Genomic DNA, 22,974 nt, shown 5'->3' on the forward strand with positions numbered 1-22,974 from the left:
TTTGAAAAAGCACACTTTTAAATATGCTCAATGTCAAAACCAAAACTAAATGGGAAAAGGAACAAAGCAAAAGACAGATTGCAGTTACGCTATCAGGTGACAAATTCTACTTGCACATTGGAGAGAAAAAGAGGGACAGCTTGCACACGGGACAATCACACACATCATCTAGTTTGGCTTTGTTCCCTTTGCAGTGACAAACTCCTTCATCATCATCTTCCTGCAACATCCAGAATGAGACAGAAACATAAAGTACTTCACATTACTTGCCCTCACACTACACCACCACAGTTTTGATTGCTTTGTCCTGTGTTAGGAAAGACAAGACTCACACAGGAGAACATGGTTTCAATACCTTTATCCTTCACAAGGAGAGGTGACACAGAACACTGCCCTGAGCAGGGCCCTGTTCAGGGAATGGGTAGATGCATCCCTTCCCCAGAGCCCTCCAGTTTTCTAAAACATGTAAATAAATTCAGTTTTTACAGCACTTTGCATCCAGGATTTCAAAACTGTTATCAAAAGGGTTATTATTATTTTTATTCCTTAAGCAGAAAGACATGAAGAATGACATCAGACCAAAGAGCAATTTAACAGCAGCATTGAGTCCAGTCTTCTTACCAGGCTACTTAACCTACAGCCAGGGCAAAGGACTGGCACATACCACTGGTATGAGACACCTGTTTCAAGGCAGCATTCCCCCCTTGCTCCACTAATAAGATCACTCCCCTCAAGCTGCCTGTGTTCTATATAACTCCAAAATTCAAGCAGTGCAGTTAGTTCAGATTTCAGCTTCCACAACCTGCACCCATTTAACGGCTGTGTGAGCAGGTGTAGCTTTACAGGGACAGGGATGAAGCAGCAGTGACACAGATATGAGGCAATTCTTCTCCTACTCTCGCCCTTGGGATCACCCAGACTGACTTCTCTCTCTAAGCCAAATGACTAAATGGTAGTTAATGAACTGCTTGGCCTCCTCATCCTGTTCTGCCTGTCCCCATTGGATCTTCAGAATTAATGCATTTTTACTAAGCACCCCCCTTGGATGGCAACACACCAAGAAAACCAGGCTGTGAGAGGCCAAGGAATGTCCTTGTGCTGCAGTTTGTCCAGAGCTGCAGTACCAAGTGATCTTCATAAAACCAGCAAGTAGACGTGCTTGGCACAGCACATGCCAGATTAGGTGTAAATGTATTTGACCACTTAGTTAACTACAATTCATGTGGTCAGAAATTGCACCTGTTTCAGCCTGACAGATCTGACGCATTTCATTTATTCATTTTTCTCTGCAGGAAATTTATTTGAGGTTTGCTGCTGATACTTTATCATACAAATCTTTTTAGACATTCTTCAGTGAAACAATGCAACCAGCTGTTAACATGCATTTCTGGATTCAAGAAATTAATGTAAAGCATACAGCAAAACTCAGTAATACTGAGCTCCAAACAGATGATCCTAGACCATAAGAGTACTGACACTTCCCACTGGCCATCAGTCTCTTTTTGATTCTACAGGCTCACCAGAAATGAGTCCACAATTGAACTTCTGTACTCTTTGTCTCACTCTCTCAAAATAATCTGTGACTCTGAGACAGTTGAAAGGTTTCGAACCGCACAAACAAAAATTAATGTTTGCTTATCCAAGGACAAGACTGTTTTTGCTGGAGAGAGCAGAGGTGAAGAAAAGAGTCAGGAGGAGTGGTTAAGCCTTGAAGAGCCAGCCATGCTGCTTCCAATGATGCTGAAGAGTTGTATTTTCCAGCATTCATCATCGCTGCTCCCGTGCTCCCCAGTCTTTCTCTTGGACGTACTGCATATAACAAGCTATCCCACAGGAAAGTAAGCAAGGATATATAGCTTCTACTTTGTTGTCTCATACCAAAAGCAATAATAAATTCAAAGAATTTCATATTAAAATTTTTATATTAAAGTTTGTCTTGTCATTACCCTTGAAAATAAAATTTTTATTATATCCCTTTTGATTACTACATAAAGCAAGAAATAATGTGGTGAAGATGAAATTGAACATACTTAGCTTTAATCTCAAGCTAATATAATTTGCTCCATAAATACATAACTATGAAGGAGAAACATCGCCAAAGACACCTTTAGGAATAGTAAAAATTACTTATCCTTATCCTTCAGGCTTCTTCTCCTGTTTCATAATAAAATTTCACATTTCTTTAATAAAGATAATTGAAGAAACAGAATATTAAGATGACAAAAAATATCTGTTATTTTGGAATCCTTTTGTAGTAATATAATACATCAGGGCGCCATAAATTGTAACAATCATGCCAGGTAAGTTATCTTCTCTAATCACCATCTAAGGACTAAACAATATATTAAGTAATAGAGTACGTTAGCTCTCCCACCTCTCACCAAGTATTAAGAAAACAACGTAACAAAGAGATTTTGTTCTGAATAACCTTAAAGAAACTTCTGAGTCTCTAACCCATGTTTTTGGGGAGGGGGAAAATTGCTTATATGTGCTACAGCTTCCACCAGCAGGAACACATTAATTTGCAGAATTTCCAAACAAGGAGTGTACCAGTCCAGTTTGCTTAGCGAGAGAATTCATGACACAGCTCTATACTAAGAAAAACAACAAAGAGGAGATTTAAGTGAGGACACACTACAAAACAGAAATTTAGAAACATCCCATGGACAAGTCTGGATGGTCTCAGGAAAGGCAAAATTCTACTAAAGACACATTTAAGGGATGCTACAGGCAGTAAGAAAAGCTTTTACAACCACACCGATAATAAAAGGCTGAAAGAAGGAAAGTGAGCCTGTTCCTGGATGGAGTGTGAGATTTACTTACAGCACATCCAGCAAAGGCTGAGGTATCCAGTGCTGCCTTGGCTTCGCAGTCCCTAGTGTCAGTGAAAGACCTCAATAAGAAGAATTTCCATCAGGAGATGAAGATTGAATCAGGGATTATTTGAGACAACTCAACCCATAACGATATACAGAACATGAAGGGTTGCATTCAAGAGTGTTGAAGAAAACTGGCCAATGTCCTTCTAACACCACTCTGTATTGCCTTTTAAAAGTCATGGAATTTGGGGGAAATCCCTGGGGACAAGGGAAATTAGACGTTATCAAGAAAGGCCAAAAGAATAATACAGGGAAATACAGGCAAGTCATATTTACTTTGGTCCTTGGAAAAATCATGGAGCAGATCATCTTGAAGGATATTTCAGGGCACATGAAGGAGAAATGGCTATCTGAGAACAGAAAATTAATGAATTTATGTAGGAGAAATCATGTCTGACCATCCTGATAGCCTTCTTTGATACAATGTCAGGACTTATGGATGAGAGGAGAGCAGTAGATGTCATTTACCTCAGTTTTAGAAAGATCTTTGACACTGTCTACCACAATATTCTTGTGTCTGAATGGAGGGAAAACAGGTAAGTAAAAAACCTCAGTGGACCAAACAATAGTTGTTAATGGGTTGTGCTCTACCTGGAGGCTGGTAAAAGTCCTACAACTAGTAGGGAAAGTAAAAGCTTCCTGTAAATGATAAAACCACAAAATGATCACTTAAGATGACATGAATTATGTTCTTTAAACCTAGAAAATGATAATATACTCACTAATATCTAAATATGTCCCGGTATCACAAAGTACCAGTGTTGAAAATAAGCCAACATCACATTTAAGTAAACATTAATTTACGTCATTAATTTTTAACACTGATTCAAGACTGGATTAAATTTTATATTTCAACAGTAATACTTCACAGTATTTTCATGCAAAATGGCTTAAAAATATATTAATTCCTTCATATTAATAGCATCAGATTACACATCATTATTTAAGTAACAGCAGTGCTAAGTACTTTACAAGACAAAATGCTTTATTCTACAGAGAAATTATAGCCATTTTCAAATGGAAAGCCACACTGATTTCACACAATGTTAAAAGTTTTTCACAAAAAGCAAATACATGGATTCTAATGTTGTTTTTAAGTATCTGAATTGGCCTACTTATTTGGGGCTGTGAAAAGCAGAGGTTTTGGGTATGATTAGCACCTATAGCATACAACATGTACTCTGTTATTACTGACATAGTAATAAATAACTTGTGAGCTTGCTGCAACACATAAAAAGTAAATTAGAAAATAATGCTCTTAAAAAGATAACAACCACTAACAATCACACTGAAGTGGGATGACCAATGCATTTCCGAAATAATGCTTTGCAACAGCTGGTGTCACAGGCACAGACTAGTTAAAGCCTGCTGCGGTGATTGATGATATAGAAACAAGAAGCTGCCAAGAGCCTTGGCTTCCTGGGGAGGATCACATGCAGTAGATGGTTGAGGTTCAGCTCCCTGTGCTGACAGGCTTAGGCAGATTAAGTACTGAATTATGGCCTGCAGTCCAAATCCATCAAAAAATGAAGTCATCTGCAGATGTTTTTAGTCTTAATTTGTTGATATTTCACCTCACAAAATGAAGTTCAAAGAAAGCAGCATGCTTTATCACATGGGTGAACTTGCCTCCAGCTCAGCACAGGGAAATTCAGGCACAGCTCCTGTCTGGAGCACTGTCCTCTTCTAGCATCCCACCAGCCATGCTCACTGCAGGCTAGGGTCATGCTTTGCCACATGCCTGGGAACACTCACTGCATGCTAGGCATGCCCAAGGGAAGGGGCACTCTCCTGGGCATTCTTTCTTAGTTTTTTGTCCCCCAAGTAAATCAATACCCAACACAAATATGTGATTGCATTTCAGAAGCCTGTACCAACATATATTATCCTTTATCTGTAATTTTCTAAGAGATCACCATCATCTTTTCACCGTGATGGGAGAGGGGAAATAATGACCTAGTGCTTACAGCAATTACACAGGAATAGGGGAACTCAGGTTGGACTGAGGGACTGAGATTTAAGTTCCAAATACTGGGTTTTCACCTACAAAATTACCTTTCAATTATTTTTTTCTAAATAAGGAACTGGGTCTGTGAGCAAAAACTTTTTTTTCTGGCTATCCTCTAATGCTCTGCAGTTTGTTTTAGGGGTGGTTTTTTTCCCCACACCAGCTCTACCTTTGGTACTGCTTTTAAGTGGACAGTGAAATGATTATGTGTAAATATACTTTACAGAGCAGTATGAACACCTGCAGAATAAAAGGCAATACTAAATATCAAGCACTAGATATTACTTTGTTATAGTGCCATTTTTTAACTAGCAGACATTACAGCCACCGTATCAACTAATAATCCCAACAAAACAAAATCTTCAAAGTATGTAATACTACCGCCATACTTTGATACAAATACTTGTCTTAATTAAAATTTATTGGAGTATACTTCCAGAAATTATTATGTGCATTTGCTGTCTGTGGTCTTCATATTACTAAAAAATGATTTGCAATTAGTTGTAAACTAGTCTAAAAAAATTACTTGTAAACTAGCAAAGAAAAAAGGTAAATTCCAGTATGTTTGAAATCCATCAAACCCGTAACTTTTTACTGTCCAAAAAATACCTCCAATGATTTCATTGTTAGCTCTGGATCACACTGTTATTTATAATGTAATATTCAAATCTAGAGTAGTTTTGTGAAACAAAATATAGGAAAACAAAAACAAAGTATAGGACAGATCTTACATTACTCTGATGTTCCCAAAACACTGATCTGAATGTTGGAGCATTGTTTTGCTCTCAACCTAAATGGAGGGAGCACTTTATTCTTTGCCAAGAGCTTTGTAAATATTGATTTAAGGATGTGATTATAACCATGGAGTTAGAATATTGATCTACCCATTGTCAGTGTGAGAATCAATTTAGAAAACAAGTGAAACACAAAAGTGCCACAATTTTTTTTTCAATTAGAAGAGATAATACTGCTGTTTATAAATCGGATGAGCAAGAATTTAATTAGTTTCCCTCTGGGAAAAAAGTCATGAAAGAAACAAGAAAAGGGAACAATGAAAATACTCACAGGAGAACAGCATCATCAAATGGTGTCAGAATGGACTAGGAGGATTTCCAACATAAATTAAAAGACAAAAAACTACAGTAGATCTGGATTTAAGTAAAAAGGGAGTTATGATAAGGTAGATCAGTATTGACTGTTGGTTTCTGGGCATAAAAAACCCCTGATGTTTGGATCCTCTTGAATGTAAACATCAAGTTAAAGAAACAAACCCTAGTTTTTTTGTTAGGCACAGCTGAACACCATGAAGAATTTGGAGAACTGTTAATATGGTCAGACAACACAGCAGGTCAAAATTTTGCTCTCAGTGTCACAAACAAATATCCATACCTTGGTGGTAATGCTCTCTATTTGTTTTAATCAAAGTTTAGTATTTTACCCCATGGATGGAAATACTCAGTGTGTTTACTGGCTAATTATACTTAATTAGCAAAATAATTTTTAACAGTTTACTTTTACAAAATGTGGTTATATAATTTGCATGCATTATATAATATTGATTACAGTTCATTATAAAAATAATACTGCAGATACTGTATGAAAAACCAAAATGTGTAGGGAGAAATTCTGTATTTACCAGCACAAAATGTCAACAGATTAGGAACAGGTCTATGAGATTCTTTCCCAAAGACCTTGAAAGATCAAAAAGGAATGAAGAACAGCTTTTGTGCTAAGGAACATTCTGATTTTCTCCCTCCCTTTTGTTATCACAAGGTATTTCATACACTGTCAAGTATGGACACACTTTTGGATGAGACAAATCACTCAATAATTAGTGTAAAAAAGAAAGTTCTTCAATGGGGAGAAAGAGAAAATGACAAGGTTTTATCAATCCCTCCTTCTCATAGCATGACTTTAGCAAGTATATCCATACAAGCAGGTCATCCATACAAGCAGGTCATCCAGCCATTTCTAAGCATCTTCCTCCTTGGAGTGAGTCACAGTATTTCAGTAAGCTGGGAGAAGGAAAAACACAAAAAAACCCCAAATAAAGCAATAATGCCAAAACTGTAACACCACAAGGATTTAATTAATTTAAACATACTATAGGTTTTTCCTTTTTTTTTTGCTCCAACACTTTAAAGCTACCTTTATTATGACAAGCAACCTTTGAAGACCTAACTGCAGTCTGGTGCAGTCATTATAATCAATCCACAGAGGACTTATTTCTCATACAGCTCCATCAGTGTCTCAAGGCTAAGAGTCTTGGTGCTTATTACACATGGTAAGGGTGGATGAAACAAAGATTAAAAATTTGCTAATTTTTACCAAATGCAGTTCAGAAAGCACAAAAACCTGCCACCACTCAGCAACCTCTCCCCACTCCTTTAAAAACAAGGCAGAAATTTGAAAGCCTTTGTGAGGATCAGCTTATCAAGCCACAAATCACGAGTAACACTCAGACATCATTAATTTTCAGCTTTTATGCTTATTTGAAGCACTAGCAAAGAAAATGCCTGGAGTGACTAATCCCAGCTATGAAGTAATTTTTTAAAAGACAATTGAAAGCAAAGCAGTGTTTCACCCTTATTGAAAAGAAAAAGAGGCACAAGGATGCAGGTACACAAACCAGAACAAAAGTTTTACTTTGATGGCCCTGAGTATTTGATTTATTTCTGTTTTCAATATACAGAGAAAACCTCTCAAACATTTTCAAGGAATACTTTTGCTACCTTGCAATTTTCAAAACACTTACTTGCAACCTGCTTATCATTTGTGGTATCTTGAAAGAACTCTGTACATTTGGCTCTCTGCACAGCAATCTATCTATGCTTGAGGAAAAATGTTATTTCCTCATCAATAAATCAGGAAAGTATTTTGAGAATAAGTTGCAACCCAACTTTGCAGCAATAGGCCTCATTTTAAGAGACTGACAATCAATTTTTGATTTTTTTTTAACTCAGTTGTAGTGGTTTGAAAGCAAAACAAGTGAGAGGCTCCAAGTCAGAAATATAATTTAATTAGAATAAAGGAAAAAAAAAAAAGTTAAATAAAACAAATGCAATAATACAAAAGACCACTGACAGAGTCAGAATACAACTTGAGCAGGGTGATGGAAGCAGTCCAGATGAGGTGGTTTTCCTGAAGCAGCAATCCCGTAGAAGAGTCTGGTAGCTCTCATCCTCTGGGGATCCAGTGGGTAAGGCTGCTTGTAGTGTCCCAAATCCCAGATTATATCCAGGTGGGAATGCTTGGTTCCTCCCCCTGGGCGGAGCATCTCACAATGGGATGATGAGTCATGCAGGGGGTCTTTGATGGCCCATTTAACAGAGATAGCTCCCAGAGGGGGTTATCTATGAGTCATGCAGCAAGGCATTTGATGGGCCATTAGCAGAAGATAGCCCTGAGGGAGGGGGCCCGGGAAGAGCACTGCTCCAACAATTGGATTCAACAGTTCATGAAGACGGTGACAGAATACTTTGTGCACATCCTACACTACAACCCAGGACATCAGTATACATTAAATATGGTATTTAGCTATTCAAATTTTAAATGCTTTCTCATGCTAATCTAGAAATGCGGATGGGTAAGATCAGATTTGACACATTTTTTACATGACCTCATACCTATTGTGTGATGCTGACTGCACTTCCCCTGACTCCCCTGAGAAAACAGAGCTTGCTCTTCACCAAGTAGTGCTGCTACAGAAATGCAATGAGATTCTTGTCACTCTTAAATTTGCACAAAATCCTACCTAAATGCCCCCTGTCAGTTGAGTGATCTCCAGAGTGCCACAAACATAGCACACAGAAGTATGTGTCAGTTCTTCAGTGAATTCTCCACATGGACAGAGTCCATGGCAGGGAATTCACTGGGCCACAGTCTGTCACTAGAGCCAGGATCTTGCTGGTCTACTTATAGGCCTTAAAAATAATTGCCACCAGAAAATCAAAACCAAACGTCTGCAATGGGTAAATGCAGAATGTACCTGGAGATGTTCAGCTGAATTATTTCCCTCTTGCTCAGTAGTCAAATCTTTCCATGTGCTACATTTGTGGCTAAAACATGAAAGCATGCATATCATTGCTGTAAACACTTCCCGTTTTTGTCTACCAGCTTATTGAGAGGACAGTATATCCAAAGAATAAGTAAATCCCAAAGGCCACAGCTGAGACAGGCTTCTCTTTTCCTCTTGTTTCCTAGCTTGAGTTAGAAAGCCATACTCCAAGGCAGGAACGGCTTCTGTGTCTTAAGTTGCAAAGACTGGTGACAATCTGGCTGGTAACAACATCTCTTAGCATTTTGCTCCGTATTTTATGTACATTCCTGAAGGGAATTTGACAATAATTTTCAGCTTCCTTTTCTCACAGAATTACCTAGCTTGCCAGTCATATTCACTCCCTTGCTCAGTAGAATGTTTGATAGGTCTTAATTATAGTAGGTATCTGAAAATTACTTGGAATTGTATCTAAATGACTTTCAAAAGTATTCTAAGTAAGATCCTAAGTCTCCCCATTAAGTACTCAGACATCACTGTCAATTAGTCAGAGGAATATCATTGAGTAAATAGTGTTTAGCTGGTTTTGCTCAATGTTTTTTGTATCTAATTTTCCCCAAAGCTGCACCACTCCCTAACTAAAATGCTTACTGAGCTGGCTCCTCTGGAGAGGACAGTGTTCAGCATCTCCCAACTTACTAATTAGCCCGCTTTTCTTTACTGGCAACATAAATATCCTGTCTGCAAAGAACAAAATCAGTAAAGGGATTAGCTGGCTATCCCACTCTTCTTTTAAGCCACAGCCACAGGGAAGACCACTTGACCAAACACTCACATCACTCTGGGCTGATTGATGCCACTGAAGATACAAGTAGAACTTTATAAGAAAGGGAAAACAATTTGAGCTAAACAACAAAATTAGGCAGACACAACCATGGGACAGAGTAAAGATTACAAGATACAACAGCCTGAGGCAGAGTTTGAATGCCTAAAATTCCCAAGATTTTATTGAGTAAATTCTTCAGACTTCATTTTCTGCTATGCAGAGAAATATAGGGAAATAAATATAAACTTCAGAAATGTATGTTTTCTTTAATGAGATGGCTCACATAAGTAGACTTCTTTATTCAGTGCTGCCAACCAGAGAAGTCATCCCCTGGGTAATGGACCCATTTGTTCTTTTGCTGTATAGTGGCTTCCACAAAAAGACAGGCACATTCTGTGAAAATCTGTTTTGAGTTACAGAATCACAAAATATGTCAATTTGGAAAGAAACCACATGGATCATCAAGTCTCAACTCCCTGCTCTGCACAGAAGCCACCTAATCTGGTTTTCAAAAGTTAGGGAGACTTCATTTCCTTAGGCCATCAGACACTGTCCGCACAACACTTTCAGAAGTTTGTTTTCTCTTTGCTGACTCACCCCTGCCCTGAAAGTAGTTCAGTTGCATTTTTATTTTACTAATTCACTGTTGATTTGAGTTTATCCTGGGCTGTGTAGGCCAGGATTAAGCTAGAAAAGCAAGAGATCAGGAAGAGTAAATGAGTTTTAAAGAATTTCTGAACTGCAAGCTGTAACCTACCACTGAAAGGACAATGGAATACCAATACATTGATAATTAGTGACAGTGCAAACCCAAACCCAACCTACCGGAGGCCCTTGGCCATCATAAAAGCAATCACTTCAGCTGGCTGCTCCACTAAGAGATAACTAGGAGTAAAAGACCACTGTGTAAATTACAGTACAACTGTGATAGTTTTATCTTCAGAAAACAGGTTTTTTTATTATTTTGTTGGTTTTACCTCTGTTGTTATGGTCATTTTATACTTGTTCATGCTAGTTCAATTTGCTTCAAAACCTCTCCATCAGAAAACTAAAGTTTTTTCATCTTTAACTTCCTTACCAAAATCAGTTCAGCACAACTTTTTCCTGAGCTGTGTCCTTTAGCTCTACCAAACACCACAAAAAAAGGTTTTGTCCCAGAATAGCTTTAATCTTTGCTAGAATATTTAAGATGTTTTCTTTAATTGATGACAACATTGACAAATGGATTGAGCATATACTCAGGAAGTCTACAGATGACACCAAACTGAGAGGTACAGCTGACTCTCCTGAAGGATGGAGTGCCATCCAGAGGGACCTGGACAAGCTCGCGAAATGGGCCCATGGGAACCCCATGAGTTTTAACAAGACCAGGTGCCAGGTGCTGCACCTGGGGTGGAGCAACCCCTGGTATCAGCACAGGCTGGGGGAAGAACAGATCAGGGCAGCCCTGCCCAGAAGGACTTGGGGCTGCTGGTGGGTGAGAGGCTGGACAGGACCCAGCCATGGGCACTCACAGCCCAGGAAGCCAAACGTGTCCCGGGCTGCAACCAAAGTAGTGCGGGCAGCAGGGCCAAGGAGGGGATTCTGTCCCTCTGCTCTGCTCTGCTCTGCTCTGGAGAGACCCCACCTGCAGTGCTGTGTCCAGTGCCCCGATCCCCAACATAAGAAGGACATGGGCCTATTTAAACAAGTCCAAGGGAGGGCCACAAAGCTGATCAGGATGGAACAGCTCTCCTAAGAGGAAAGGCTGAGACACTGGTGAGAGGGTTGAGGTTGTTCAGCCTGGAGAAGGAGAAGGCTCTGACGAGACCTTCTAGAGCCTTCCAATACCTAAAAGGGGCTTACAACAGACTTGGAGAGGGACTTTTCACAATGGCATGCAGTGCTAGAACAAAGAGTAATGGTTTTAAATGGAATGAGGGTGGGTTTATATTAGATACTAAGAATAAATTCTTTAATGTGAGGGTGGTGAGGAACTGGCACACATTGCCCAGAGATGTCCCATCCGTGGAATTGTTCAGGGCCAGGCTGAATGGGGCTTTAAGCAACCTGCTCTAGGGGAAGGTGTCCCGGCCCATGGCAGGGGGTTGGAACTAGATGCTCTTTAAGGTCCCTTCCAACCCAAACCATTCTATTATGATGCAAGTGTGTGTACCCAGATGGAGGCCATCAACAGCACTGGATCATGCAGTCCTATTGCAGTTTAAATGGCTTCCTGAGAGAAACATGGTTCACTTTTTGATCTCAACAGACACCAATTTCATTACTGGCAGGCTTGTCACTTTCAATTCAATGTACTGAGTGTCAAACAGTCACAAAGCTGCATCAGGATGAGTCGTTGAAAACAGCGCATAAACTGATTCAGTTGTTGCCACACTAACGCTCTTCTGAAAACCCTGAATTAGCTACACTAAAAAAATGGAGATGGAAAGAGCTGAAACAAAAGGAAAAGTAATGATTGTCAAGGAAGGAAAATACCAGAGTAATGACAAATGTAATAAGGTAAGATAGCGTGATGATAAATATTTGGACATCTATGATACAGCTGTGGAAAGAGTTCATTGTGATAAATGGCAAATAAAAATACTTTCAATTTTATTTCTCACAGGTGTCTTTCCTTCCAGAAAATTTTTCACGCCTTCAGAGAACAAGAATTTCACTTTTGACTTCAGACAATTTTGTTGTAAATAGGTATCAACTGAGAAACATGGAAATACTGTTAGAAGGATATAATTTTATTTTTAATACTACCATATAATAAATTGTTGCAGAATTGTGCTATTTTGCACAGGTTCCTGCATACCTAGAAGTCCCCTCCATGCAGAATTTATAATCAAACAAAAAGCTGCATATAAGAGGCAGTAGTTGCACAAAAATGGCTGCCTACTTCAACATGAACTGTGTTTATAGCACAAGTCTAATAAAATATAGTGTCAAAATAAAAAGGCAGCTTCCTCTACATTGCCGTTCAACTGCCTGTAAAACTGTGCACTAAAAATGAAGACTTTCAGAAATAATATTGAAAAGGATCCAAAGTTATTTCATTTCTCCATTCGAGAAAACAAATTTCAATTTTAAAGAAAGGCTTTTCCTGTATAATAATACAGCTTAAAATTATAGAAAATAGAAACTTCTGAAATCTAGTGGTGTTGCTGGAAATGCATACTTTTAGAAAATATCTACGTCAATTAAGTATAGAGGAGCAGCCTACAATGCTTGACAAGCTGCAATCAACACCGGAGCACTGCTTAGTTGAGGCTCAACTATGCAATGTGTGATGTAGCAGCTGCAGAATGCTCACAGTCAAACACTGTCCAAATAAGCACACTTCTGACATCCTAAGTGTTGACACTGTAACTCTCTGTAAAACTACCGGAACAGAACTTGGAAGTTCTGGTCATCTTTCAAGCCTTTACCGTGTTAGAGACAGGAAAAAAAGAATAATTGCTGTATCAATGTAAAGCACAATAAGCTTGTTTCATTTTCTTCCAAAATTCAATTCAATATTTAGTTATCAGCTTGAGAATTACTTTAGGGATGAAACTGATCCTGCTCTTTGATGTTCCCTCATAGATCACACTGAATTTCAACTCAAGTAACTGTCTAGCCTGTACATTAAAAGCAGTCTGCCTAAGCACAACTGCCAATACCCCTAACACTGTCCCACACATCCAACAGAGAAATCTTTCTGCATATTAAGAGACACAATCTGTTTGTTTTCTCAACAGGTTCATATTCAAAAGTTCTAAAAGCTTTGTAGCTGTTTTTATCAAACACTTGCACCTATTTCAAATAAACAAATAAAAGTAATGCAAATAAACTTAGAGGCCATGGCCCTCCATAATCATACATATGCATTATACTCTATGGATGTTCTGTTGCCCACATTAACCAAATACTTTACAGTACTGGATATTAAATAGTCAAAACTTTACCTAGTTTCATGTTACCATATTATTGTGCAGAGTGAATTATTTATGGTTGACCCTACTTAGTTTTGCTAACAAAAAACCCCAAAGTGCGGGACAAAATCAAAAGCATTATAGTATGACCTTAGAACACAGCAGTTTGAACTGATAATTGTTTAGTGGATCATTTAAATAAAAAAATTCAAATACTAGGAACTATCAAAGAAATTGAAGTTACTTCACAGTTGGCTCAGATGTACACTCAACTGCAGAAAGACTGAAACCATTGCAAAATCATTTTATCCAACAACTTGCTGTGGCCAAATTTTCCAACACAGGTCCTCAAAAATAGTCAGTATTAAACCTCCCCAGTTGTGTACATAATACAGATGTGTATTATGGCATCTAAATAATATGACTGCTTTCCTCACAGCCTGACAACCTGCAGTTGTATAAGACAAACTAATGAAATAAACCTCGTTGGCACACTGCACAAAAGTATCAGGCTGTGTAAATCAGAACATCGCTATGTTTTCATACAGTCAAAGCTAAATACCCCTTAGGCACCTCATCAAGCCCTAAATTGCTTCCTGTGGATAAACTGAAATTTAAGACGACTTACATGTATCAGCACAAGGATAATTCACTACAAGTGTCTGAATGACAGCATTTAACATAAGTGTCAGACACAGAGCAGCGTGACTTGAAGAACAAAAATAAATGCTCTGCAATATCCAAGGATAGCAAGAAAAAAGCACTAGGATAAAAAACTATCTCATACACATCTACATTTCCTCAAATGTATGTTTAATATTTGAAATTTTCCTATTTGGCCTACTTATGGAGATCAAATTCTAAGGTATATTTTCCCAATTCTACAGGGTTGAATCTTTGGCTAAGTAGTCAAATGAAGGAACTGCTACATTTCATTCAGCAGTAATGAAGTCAGAACTTGAAATGCTTAAGCAGAAGATAGTGAATATTCAAACAACAGAGTTAATTACATGTAGATCAGACAGGTGATGAGAACATTATGAAAAGTGATTAGTCTGCACTGGGAGAAAAGAAAACGTAGAAATATAGTTAGATTTTTTTGGAGGATGATGTTTCAAAAACTCAGTGAATAAAATCCAGACAGAATTGGGCAGGAAATGAAAAATAAAGCTTGATAAGCCTATTTATTTTGGCTCATAGCATTTGCTTAAAATGAAAGAAAATTGCTTCTTACTCCAAAAGACTTTTATGATTTTGATTTGGGTCAAGGTATTAAGCCCATTGCATGAAAGGTATTTCAATAAATGTGCAATACTTTTACAGGAACACAAACCCCCTTCCTATGTTAGTTGTACCAGGGACAGATGAAGGGGCTCCAAACTGCAGAAGCTCAAAATAAAGCAAGGAATGCATTCTGCATCCTTGTTGTATAGATGAATGTTTAAGGGCCTTGAAATCATAATATGGACAAACGCATGCCATTCACTGCCTTAGTGGTCTATTTGTGAGAGCAGGAGCTCTTACATAAAAACTTTAATGTAAATGCTTTTCACAAATCTTTGACAACCAGAAGAGCACGTAGGCAATGTATGTATTTGTATATATAGAATATAATTTGCTCTTTTGATAACAGAAAGAAGTAAGACTGTACAGACAATTTTGATTTCAATGATTTCCTAATGTTAAAGCTTCATAGCAAAACTACGGAATACAAAATAACACAATTTGAGACTGGACTTGAATACGAAACTGAGTGCTGCATATTTAATGTGCTTGACTGTTTTAAAATACCAAATTTTCCAGGTCAAAATCCATGCAATTTTTCAGCATTCACCCTATCATATTGACAAAAATGTATTTAATCAATAGGAAAAAAAGGCTGGGAAAAACACTAAGAAAAATTATTATTCCTAAGTTTTATTTGACAGCATTTTGGTAAATGCTCATTTTCTAGCTGCAGGATTTGATTAAAACGTAAAACATTGAATTTTAGCATATTTATCATTTTCCTTCCCCTTTGTTTCAATAAAAAACCTAAAATTCCATGTCCCGTGTCCAACTTAAGTAAGCAACTATACTGACAGCTCCCATCATGACACTACTCACATTAGCTTTAAATAACTTCCTAATCAACCTTAGAAAATTTAGGCCTCCACATGTATTTGCAGTAAGTTCTGCCTTCCATGGGTACCTTGAAAAACCAGTGCCAAGGGCAATCATGGATTTCCTTCTCATCTGAATATAACAAGAATGAAGTTTCCACCACATTTTCCAATGTAAATGGAAGCCTCTCAAATAACTCAATTTAAATCAATGCAGTGATAATTAATATGCAAATGATATACAGCTGTTCCCTCAGGATGCCACAGTTCTGGGGTTTTCTCTCAACAGGAATGTGATGGATACAAAGCACACTAAATCTATTTCTGTTTATCATTAAGTTTTTCTACAAAAGCAACCCGAGAAATTTTCTCTGCTTTTAGAAGCATTATAGTTATTAAGGACTGGGGTAAATACATATCACCTGTTTCTCTCTCATCCCTTTATTTGCTCATTTCATCTACCAAGACACAGAACTTCACAGAATCAGGTTTTTAACTCCTCTGGAATAGAATAAGGTAGGAAAATTATTTAATTTTGATTATATTTTACTTCCTTTTGTGCAGGAAAGAAGATCTGTCCATGATTACTTCAATGTCCAAGGTATCCTTTATCAGCTAAAGTAGATATGCTTAAAATCATGATTTATTACGAGTAAGAAATCCCTGGGAAGATTATCAGTTTCATTTATTGGTTTAAGAAGCCTGAATTTAAAAATGCAGCAATGATGCCACAGATCTTACATAAATAATATGTTTCTTGCAGCATAGTAATTTCTAATTTGAGTGCAATGAAAGATCTCACAAATATTCTCTAATAAGAAATGTCTTTTCTAACTTGTATATAGTGCAAGTGATGACAATGACGACTTTCAGGACATAAAAAAAATCTCAATATGAAATCCTACAAAACCGTTTAGAGAACAAGGGTTTGAAATGAACAGTTTCACGGTATTGCTGAAAATCTCTCCCCAGAGAACTTCTCTTGATAATCCATTTTGCTCCTGAAACTCACAATACAGATCTGCTTCAGCACACTAGGGGACACCTTGATTCTGTGGTTTTTCCTCCTCTTTGTGTTCCTACAAATTGAGCCATCAGATGTAAGTTATCACCGCACTTATGATTTTTGCATCAAGTTTTGTTCTCCTAACTACTTAACAATGTACTGCAAGTTATTTTGACGTAAAGAAAGTTATCAATGCTATTTTCTGAGAGCAGGTTAATTTGCAAACCCAATAGTACTTTACAAATCCTTTACCTATTGTAAAAGTCATGTTTACCTAACTCATGTTTGCAAGGTGCTCTGCAATCATGATGCATGTGAAGCACCAGCATCAATTTTCCGCACTGGAATTGCCTCTGGAAAATTGCAATTGTAACGTAATTCCATCACAGTATTGCAAAAGTAGAAAGAACTCAGTAATCTGTGACTGAGGCACTTCAACACTCACCATTTTAACAAGACCAACTATCCTCTTGTTTTTTGTCATGACCATCTGACAAAACCCGGTAATTGTTAAAAAAAATAAAACGCAGACGCTTGACCAGAAAAGCAAAAACAGCAGAATTGACTCTTCATGCAATGAAAAGTAGACCACATTAAGAGCTAGTTACACCACTAGAAAATGAAAGGAGTTTTCATATGCCTGAGAGTACATTCCTGTAACAAGTTTAAGTGGGCTGAATTTGGAAGGCTGATTCACTCACAAGAAGCACCTCTACATACCATTTGCTTCATCATCAGACATTTCATGAAACATGCTTATGTAAACAAAACAACCTTGAGAATGTTTTAGATGTACTTTCCAAATGAAATGTTTGTGACTTTTTCTATCTGTAGTCAAGTATCTCACTTTGGTAATTATTACCTTGTTTCTCCAACTTTCTGCTGCAACCACTGCTTTGCCTGAGCGAGAGATCACATCCCTCACGGCAGAGTTGACCTCCTCTATGATTGGAAATTGCATTTTTCCCCTCCAAAGGATGCTGATGGCAGAGATGGCTCCTAATTTTAGAGTAACAGGGAAGTATCTTATGTTGAACTGAATAAGTCTGGTCTTGTGATTTAAGCTAGATGGGGTAGATCTGTGTGACTCAGAAAAAACTAAGCTAAAACATTATGGTGTTCTAATATATACCGAAACAGCAAAATTTAAAAGTTTTTATGTATGCAATTTTGAGTCTTTTCTGTGAGATAACAAGCAACTCATCAGGAAGCTGTAACTTTTTCTGGTAGCAAAATATTCCTAGTTCACTCCTGCAACGGCATCTCTACTGCCTACATAAATAGGAACTAATGGATTCAGCTCCAGAACTCATTTTTGCCTATGGAGGTTTCAAGGCAACAGGAACCAGCAGTTAAAAGAAAAAAGTGCTACGGAAAGGGGAAAGCATTACCCTCTTTCAGAGGCTGGGAGAAGGAGCAGCCTAGGGCAGACCAGTGCTATGGAGCCCCAGATCTAATGGCACAGGAATGAACAAACAGTGTATACCCACTCTTCACTAGCAGGAACCACTCAGAAACTACAAGCACTTGTAAGGCATGATAGATGTGAGTCCAACACCTGCAACCACTCTGTGACAGCTAAATCCTTTTACTACCTCTGCTGTTCAGTGCATGTACTGATTTTGAAAACATTTCCAAATTAGTGCAAAGCTGAAGGATCAAATCTCTTGTTAGCTATGGGTGGATGCTTCAAATTTGCTGAATAACCTCGCACTAGTAACGTTCCTCCCTGACAGGTATCAGGAACTGAACTGTGAAAACAATATTCAAACATCTACTGGATGTCAGAAATGTCAATCACCAAGCAATCACCACTTTTCTTCGGTTACATCTGTTGCGTGGCTCAGCACTTCAGAAAATGACATAATTGTCTAGATCTAGCCTATATTAATTGCAGGCTTTCATTTCTTAAAATGCTGTCATCTTATAAACCTGGAAAATAAGTAAGAATTTATAATTTAGTCATATTCTACCATATATATCTTACTATTTGGCTGGCCAAAAATATAAAAACCTTTTATGTTTATATGAGGAGTTTTAGGGAACTGGCTATCTTGTGTCCCACACCTCTTTCACCAATAAAGAAGTCTTAAGGGCTTTTATTTTGCTCTATCTATCAAGTGTTCCACTGAGCTGTGACTCATAATGTTTTATAGGAAATACTGGGATTTAGAAATGTACTCCTTTTTCAACTAAATCTCATATTTACCCTTCTGAACCCATCCTCTTCTTTATTTCAAGTGTCTCCAAGTGTTAGGCTGAATTTTCAAAGTATCGCATTAGCTTTAAGAACAAGGAGAACTGAGATCTAAAGAAAGTTTGCTCTTAAAACACTTAAATGCATTTTAAAATTGTATTTTTAGACTCAAAGGATGTACACCTGCATAGCTCATGAACATACTAGTGCATGTTTGACAAAGAGCCACAAACATGACTCAGGGATTGAGCATTATTAATGAGAGAGCTGAGAGAGCAGGGACTGTTCAGCCTGGAGAAGAGATGTCTCAGGAAGACCTTGTCAATGTGTACAATTACCTCATGGGAGGAAGCAAAGAGTAGAGTCAGAGTCTTCACAGTGCTACCCAGTCAGAGGACAAGAGGCAGCAGGCACGAACTGAAATACAAGAATTTCTTCCTGAACATGAGAAAGAATATCTTCACTGTGACAGTGGTCAACACCAGACCTAGTCACCCAGAAGGGCCGTGTAGTCTCCATCCTTGGAGATACTCAAAAACCACCAGAGCAGGACAACACGGCTTACAAGCTCCTCTGGTGCCTTCCTTCCTACCTCTACTGTCCTATGACTCTAGATTTGCTTTCATGTTTTCAAAGACTATTTTGTTGCTTATTTGTATAATGGAACTGCTTTTATACAGGTTTTTCCAGTTGTTTTTTGGTTTTTTTTTTTTCTTTTTTTGTTGTTATTGGAAGCAATGCCTGGAAAGGTGCACAAAGTAACACAGCTACTCTATACACAAATAGATACATGAACAATTCAAAAGTTCAGTATTTTTCAAAAGTAAAAGAAACATGTATCAGCTTCAAATAAAAACAATTTGACCAGATAAAGGACATAAGAGTTGCACAGACAGATTAGAAGAACATGACTAATTTAAACAGCAATACTAAGCATAAAGTAAGACAAAATAAAGGTTGACTTCATAAAGTCTAAACTGAAGTACTTGCACGAACTTGGTAATAAAAGCATTTACCTTTTTCAGTGTGACATAACAGCTAATGAAGGTTTAAGGCACAGCATGCTTTCACTAATCTGATTTTTGTATGCTTATAAAATAAACACAATGAAACAATTTAACCTATTGATGTAATTGATTTTTCACCACACAGGAAGACCTCAACAACTTTCCAAGCTTGTATGATTGTAAATTATGTGCAATTCTCAAAGACAGGCATTGTGAATACCAACATTTTTAACAACATAAAAGTTTGTATTTCATACTTTCCTAGATATCCTGTGTCGAATTATCTTGATACTGAGTTTTTTCATAAATGACCAAAGAGTGTTTCTTTTTCTGTAGAGCCTGAACCTTTCAAGGGGATTAACTGCACTGTGAGAACACCACGCAAAACCAAAGTATTTGCAATGAGTCACAGATGTGCTAAATGACAGCAATTCTCCAGAACTCCGAAGTACCTAATGATTAGGACATCTCTTGAGAGCACTTGGACAAGCAAGTAGGTGGCAAGAACATAAGATGGTAACAAAGGAACATCTAATTATCCTTGTATGTATATGCATCACAAGCTCAGTGGCCATCCTTTACAGAGAAGGTAAGGCACAATGCAGACAGTATAAGTACCATGTTTTACAGTTCCACAAGACAAAAACATACACACTGGCATTGCTATTTCAGGAAGAAAAGATGCTGTTGATGTAGATCAAGGAAAACAGAAAAAATTCTTTGTCCACATTAAAAAAAAAAAAAAAAAAAAGAAGATAAGATATAATGTTGATGAAGCCTCAAAACTAACATCTGGTTTCTAACAATGGAATGTAATATTCAGTTCTTCCATGAATACATCATATCCCAAGAGGACATTGTAATATGAGGACATGGGAGAACATTTTACAAGTTGGGTACTAACAGAATGAAGCTCTCTTATGCAAGCAAAGGGAAGATTCTGCTGCTACAAAAAGTTGGTACAGAATTGTGTTGTAAACAGAGTATGTAGTCTTTAAAATATCTGATAAATTTCAAGTAAATTTTTCCAACAGTTTTGCATGCAATTTGTCAGCATCCATAGCGATATTTTAAAATGCAACTTAATTAAACATGTCTATTATTTTGCTACAATCCGAAAAAAGTCCACAGGCTTTGTACACACTCAGAGCACAGGGTCTCTGGATTTGTCTGAACCTGTATTAGCCTGAGCTGATTTTAGCTTGTTTTAACTGTGACAACAATTCTTTAGCCACCAAACAGTCAAACTGACTTTTGCCAAACTTGTTCTTGCTCGGTCCTGAGACTACAGTACATGTTAACAATCTATGAAGCTCATGTACCCACTGAGCAACCTTCCATTTTGTAAAGCAAATTCACATTGCATATAGCTTTTCTATCATAATTAACTTGGGCTATGAGTTATGGGTTAGTGTCATTTTAACTGGACTAGTAACAACCGCATTGTACTTGAATTATATAATATTAGGCTTAATTAATAAAACCTTGCATCTGTGTAACGTGTCCTGTCTTAGCCCATAGCATAATTCTGTGTGAAAAAAATCCCAAACAACAAATTTAGGAAAAAGTTGTAATTGAGATTTTAGCCAAATATATGTGTTCTTATGTGCTCTGTTATTGTATCACAATAAAGAAGATGTTGATCATAGAACTTCAGTCTTAATACATTGTATGTTTCTTTAACAAAGTTACAATACTGCCAATTTCAGAAGAAACCATCAGAAGAAACCATCAGATTATTTGATACTGATCAACAGCATTTTGCCACTTGCACTAATCCACACTTTCTCTTGTAGCTGTTAAACATTTTTTTCTGACATACCATCTCACACTATGTGAGATGTTTCTTGTCCCTTCATAACCATGAATGTCTTTCACTTTTTTAAAACAAGGATTCATCTTTTCCCATTTGTTTGCAGGAAAATGCTACCGATCCCAGATCTGTTCACCCATCTTATCCTTCAGGATCTACAAAAACCACACACATGAAGGCTCAGTCCCAAACACTTTTCTCAGTTCACTGGCTTGGGGTCAGGTCCATGGCTAGGGAGATTTTTCTTTTTTTCTTCCTAAACATCTAATTAAAGTTTTCAGTTATTTAAGGGGTTTTTTAAAACTACATATTGATAAGCATCAGCATTTATAGAACAGAAAATCCCTACAATTACATTATAGTTTTCAGCTGCCTCACATGAAGGTCACTGGAATGAAATGGAAATGGAGAGATAATTGCAATTTGATCCATAAGACAGAATTACTACCTGATTATACAGCAGAGTAATTAAACCAGACTTAATTGAGATGCTGCAGCATGTCTGCCACTGCCAGCAATGTGCAATGCTAGCCTGGTCTTGACTAGGGTCTTTGCCTTCATTTCTGTACTGTGAAGGCACTGTCCTTAGCACGACTCTGCATTTTATATTGAAATATACTTTTTAGAAAAAAATTACTCCCTATTTAAAAAAATATTCCCCCATGTCCTGGATTGTAGGAGTACCACACCAGTTACAGACAAACTTAAGGAGAGAGCAAATCCCCGCACTAAAAAGATGGAGATCCAAACAATACTGTGGAGGACTATAAAAGTTGGGAGCCATTCCCTAGAAGTATATTGAGTGCCTTTAGTACAACACTACAGCAGCGCTCAGCATTCCAAAATCCAGACTGAAAACCACCATACATACCCTAGGAAAATCCTGGAATGGATGGGACTCGATGGCTCTGATAGCAGAAAGCCTCTCCTTTATATGATTTGGAAAGCAAATCCAATCACATTCCCAACATGAACAACTGAAAAATCAATTCAAATGCCTGTTAAAGGGAAAAGTTTTGCTTGGTTTTGAATTCTCTGCTGCCTTTTAAAAGGATGAGAAACTATTGCATGTATCTGTAAACAAGTCACTGGAAAAGATCACGGAAGTTTAACCACCATTTCCACTGCTGTAGAATATTTGTTTTCCACTTATGGAAATCTCGGATCCTGACCGCTACACTTCTAAATGAGATATCCAGTTGCAAAATTAAAGGTCTGAATTTGTTTGTTCCCAAAA

The 22,974-nt window shown here is 37.6% G+C and overlaps 1 protein-coding gene across 5 annotated transcripts in view; it reads right to left on the minus strand.

The window, feature by feature from the left end:
* SLC36A4 (solute carrier family 36 member 4) overlaps positions 1–22,974 on the minus strand; it is an 86,445-nt gene that overhangs the window by 8,164 nt on the left and 55,307 nt on the right. Inside the window, exon 11 of one of the 5 annotated variants that reach the window (XM_066175683.1) lies at positions 6,558–6,902. The exons of the other annotated variants lie outside the window; for them this stretch is intronic. Within the exon in view, the coding sequence (XP_066031780.1) occupies positions 6,895–6,902 (8 nt within the window). The 3' untranslated portion in view covers positions 6,558–6,894. Of the gene's footprint in view, positions 1–6,557; positions 6,903–22,974 lie in introns of those variants that run through there. 5 annotated transcript variants of the gene reach the window in all.

Source organism: Chamaea fasciata, unplaced genomic scaffold (assembly GCF_029207755.1).
Source record: "Chamaea fasciata isolate MVZ Bird 193981 ecotype frontalis unplaced genomic scaffold, bChaFas1.0.hap1 SCAF_2, whole genome shotgun sequence".
Lineage (NCBI taxonomy): Eukaryota > Metazoa > Chordata > Aves > Passeriformes > Sylviidae > Chamaea > Chamaea fasciata.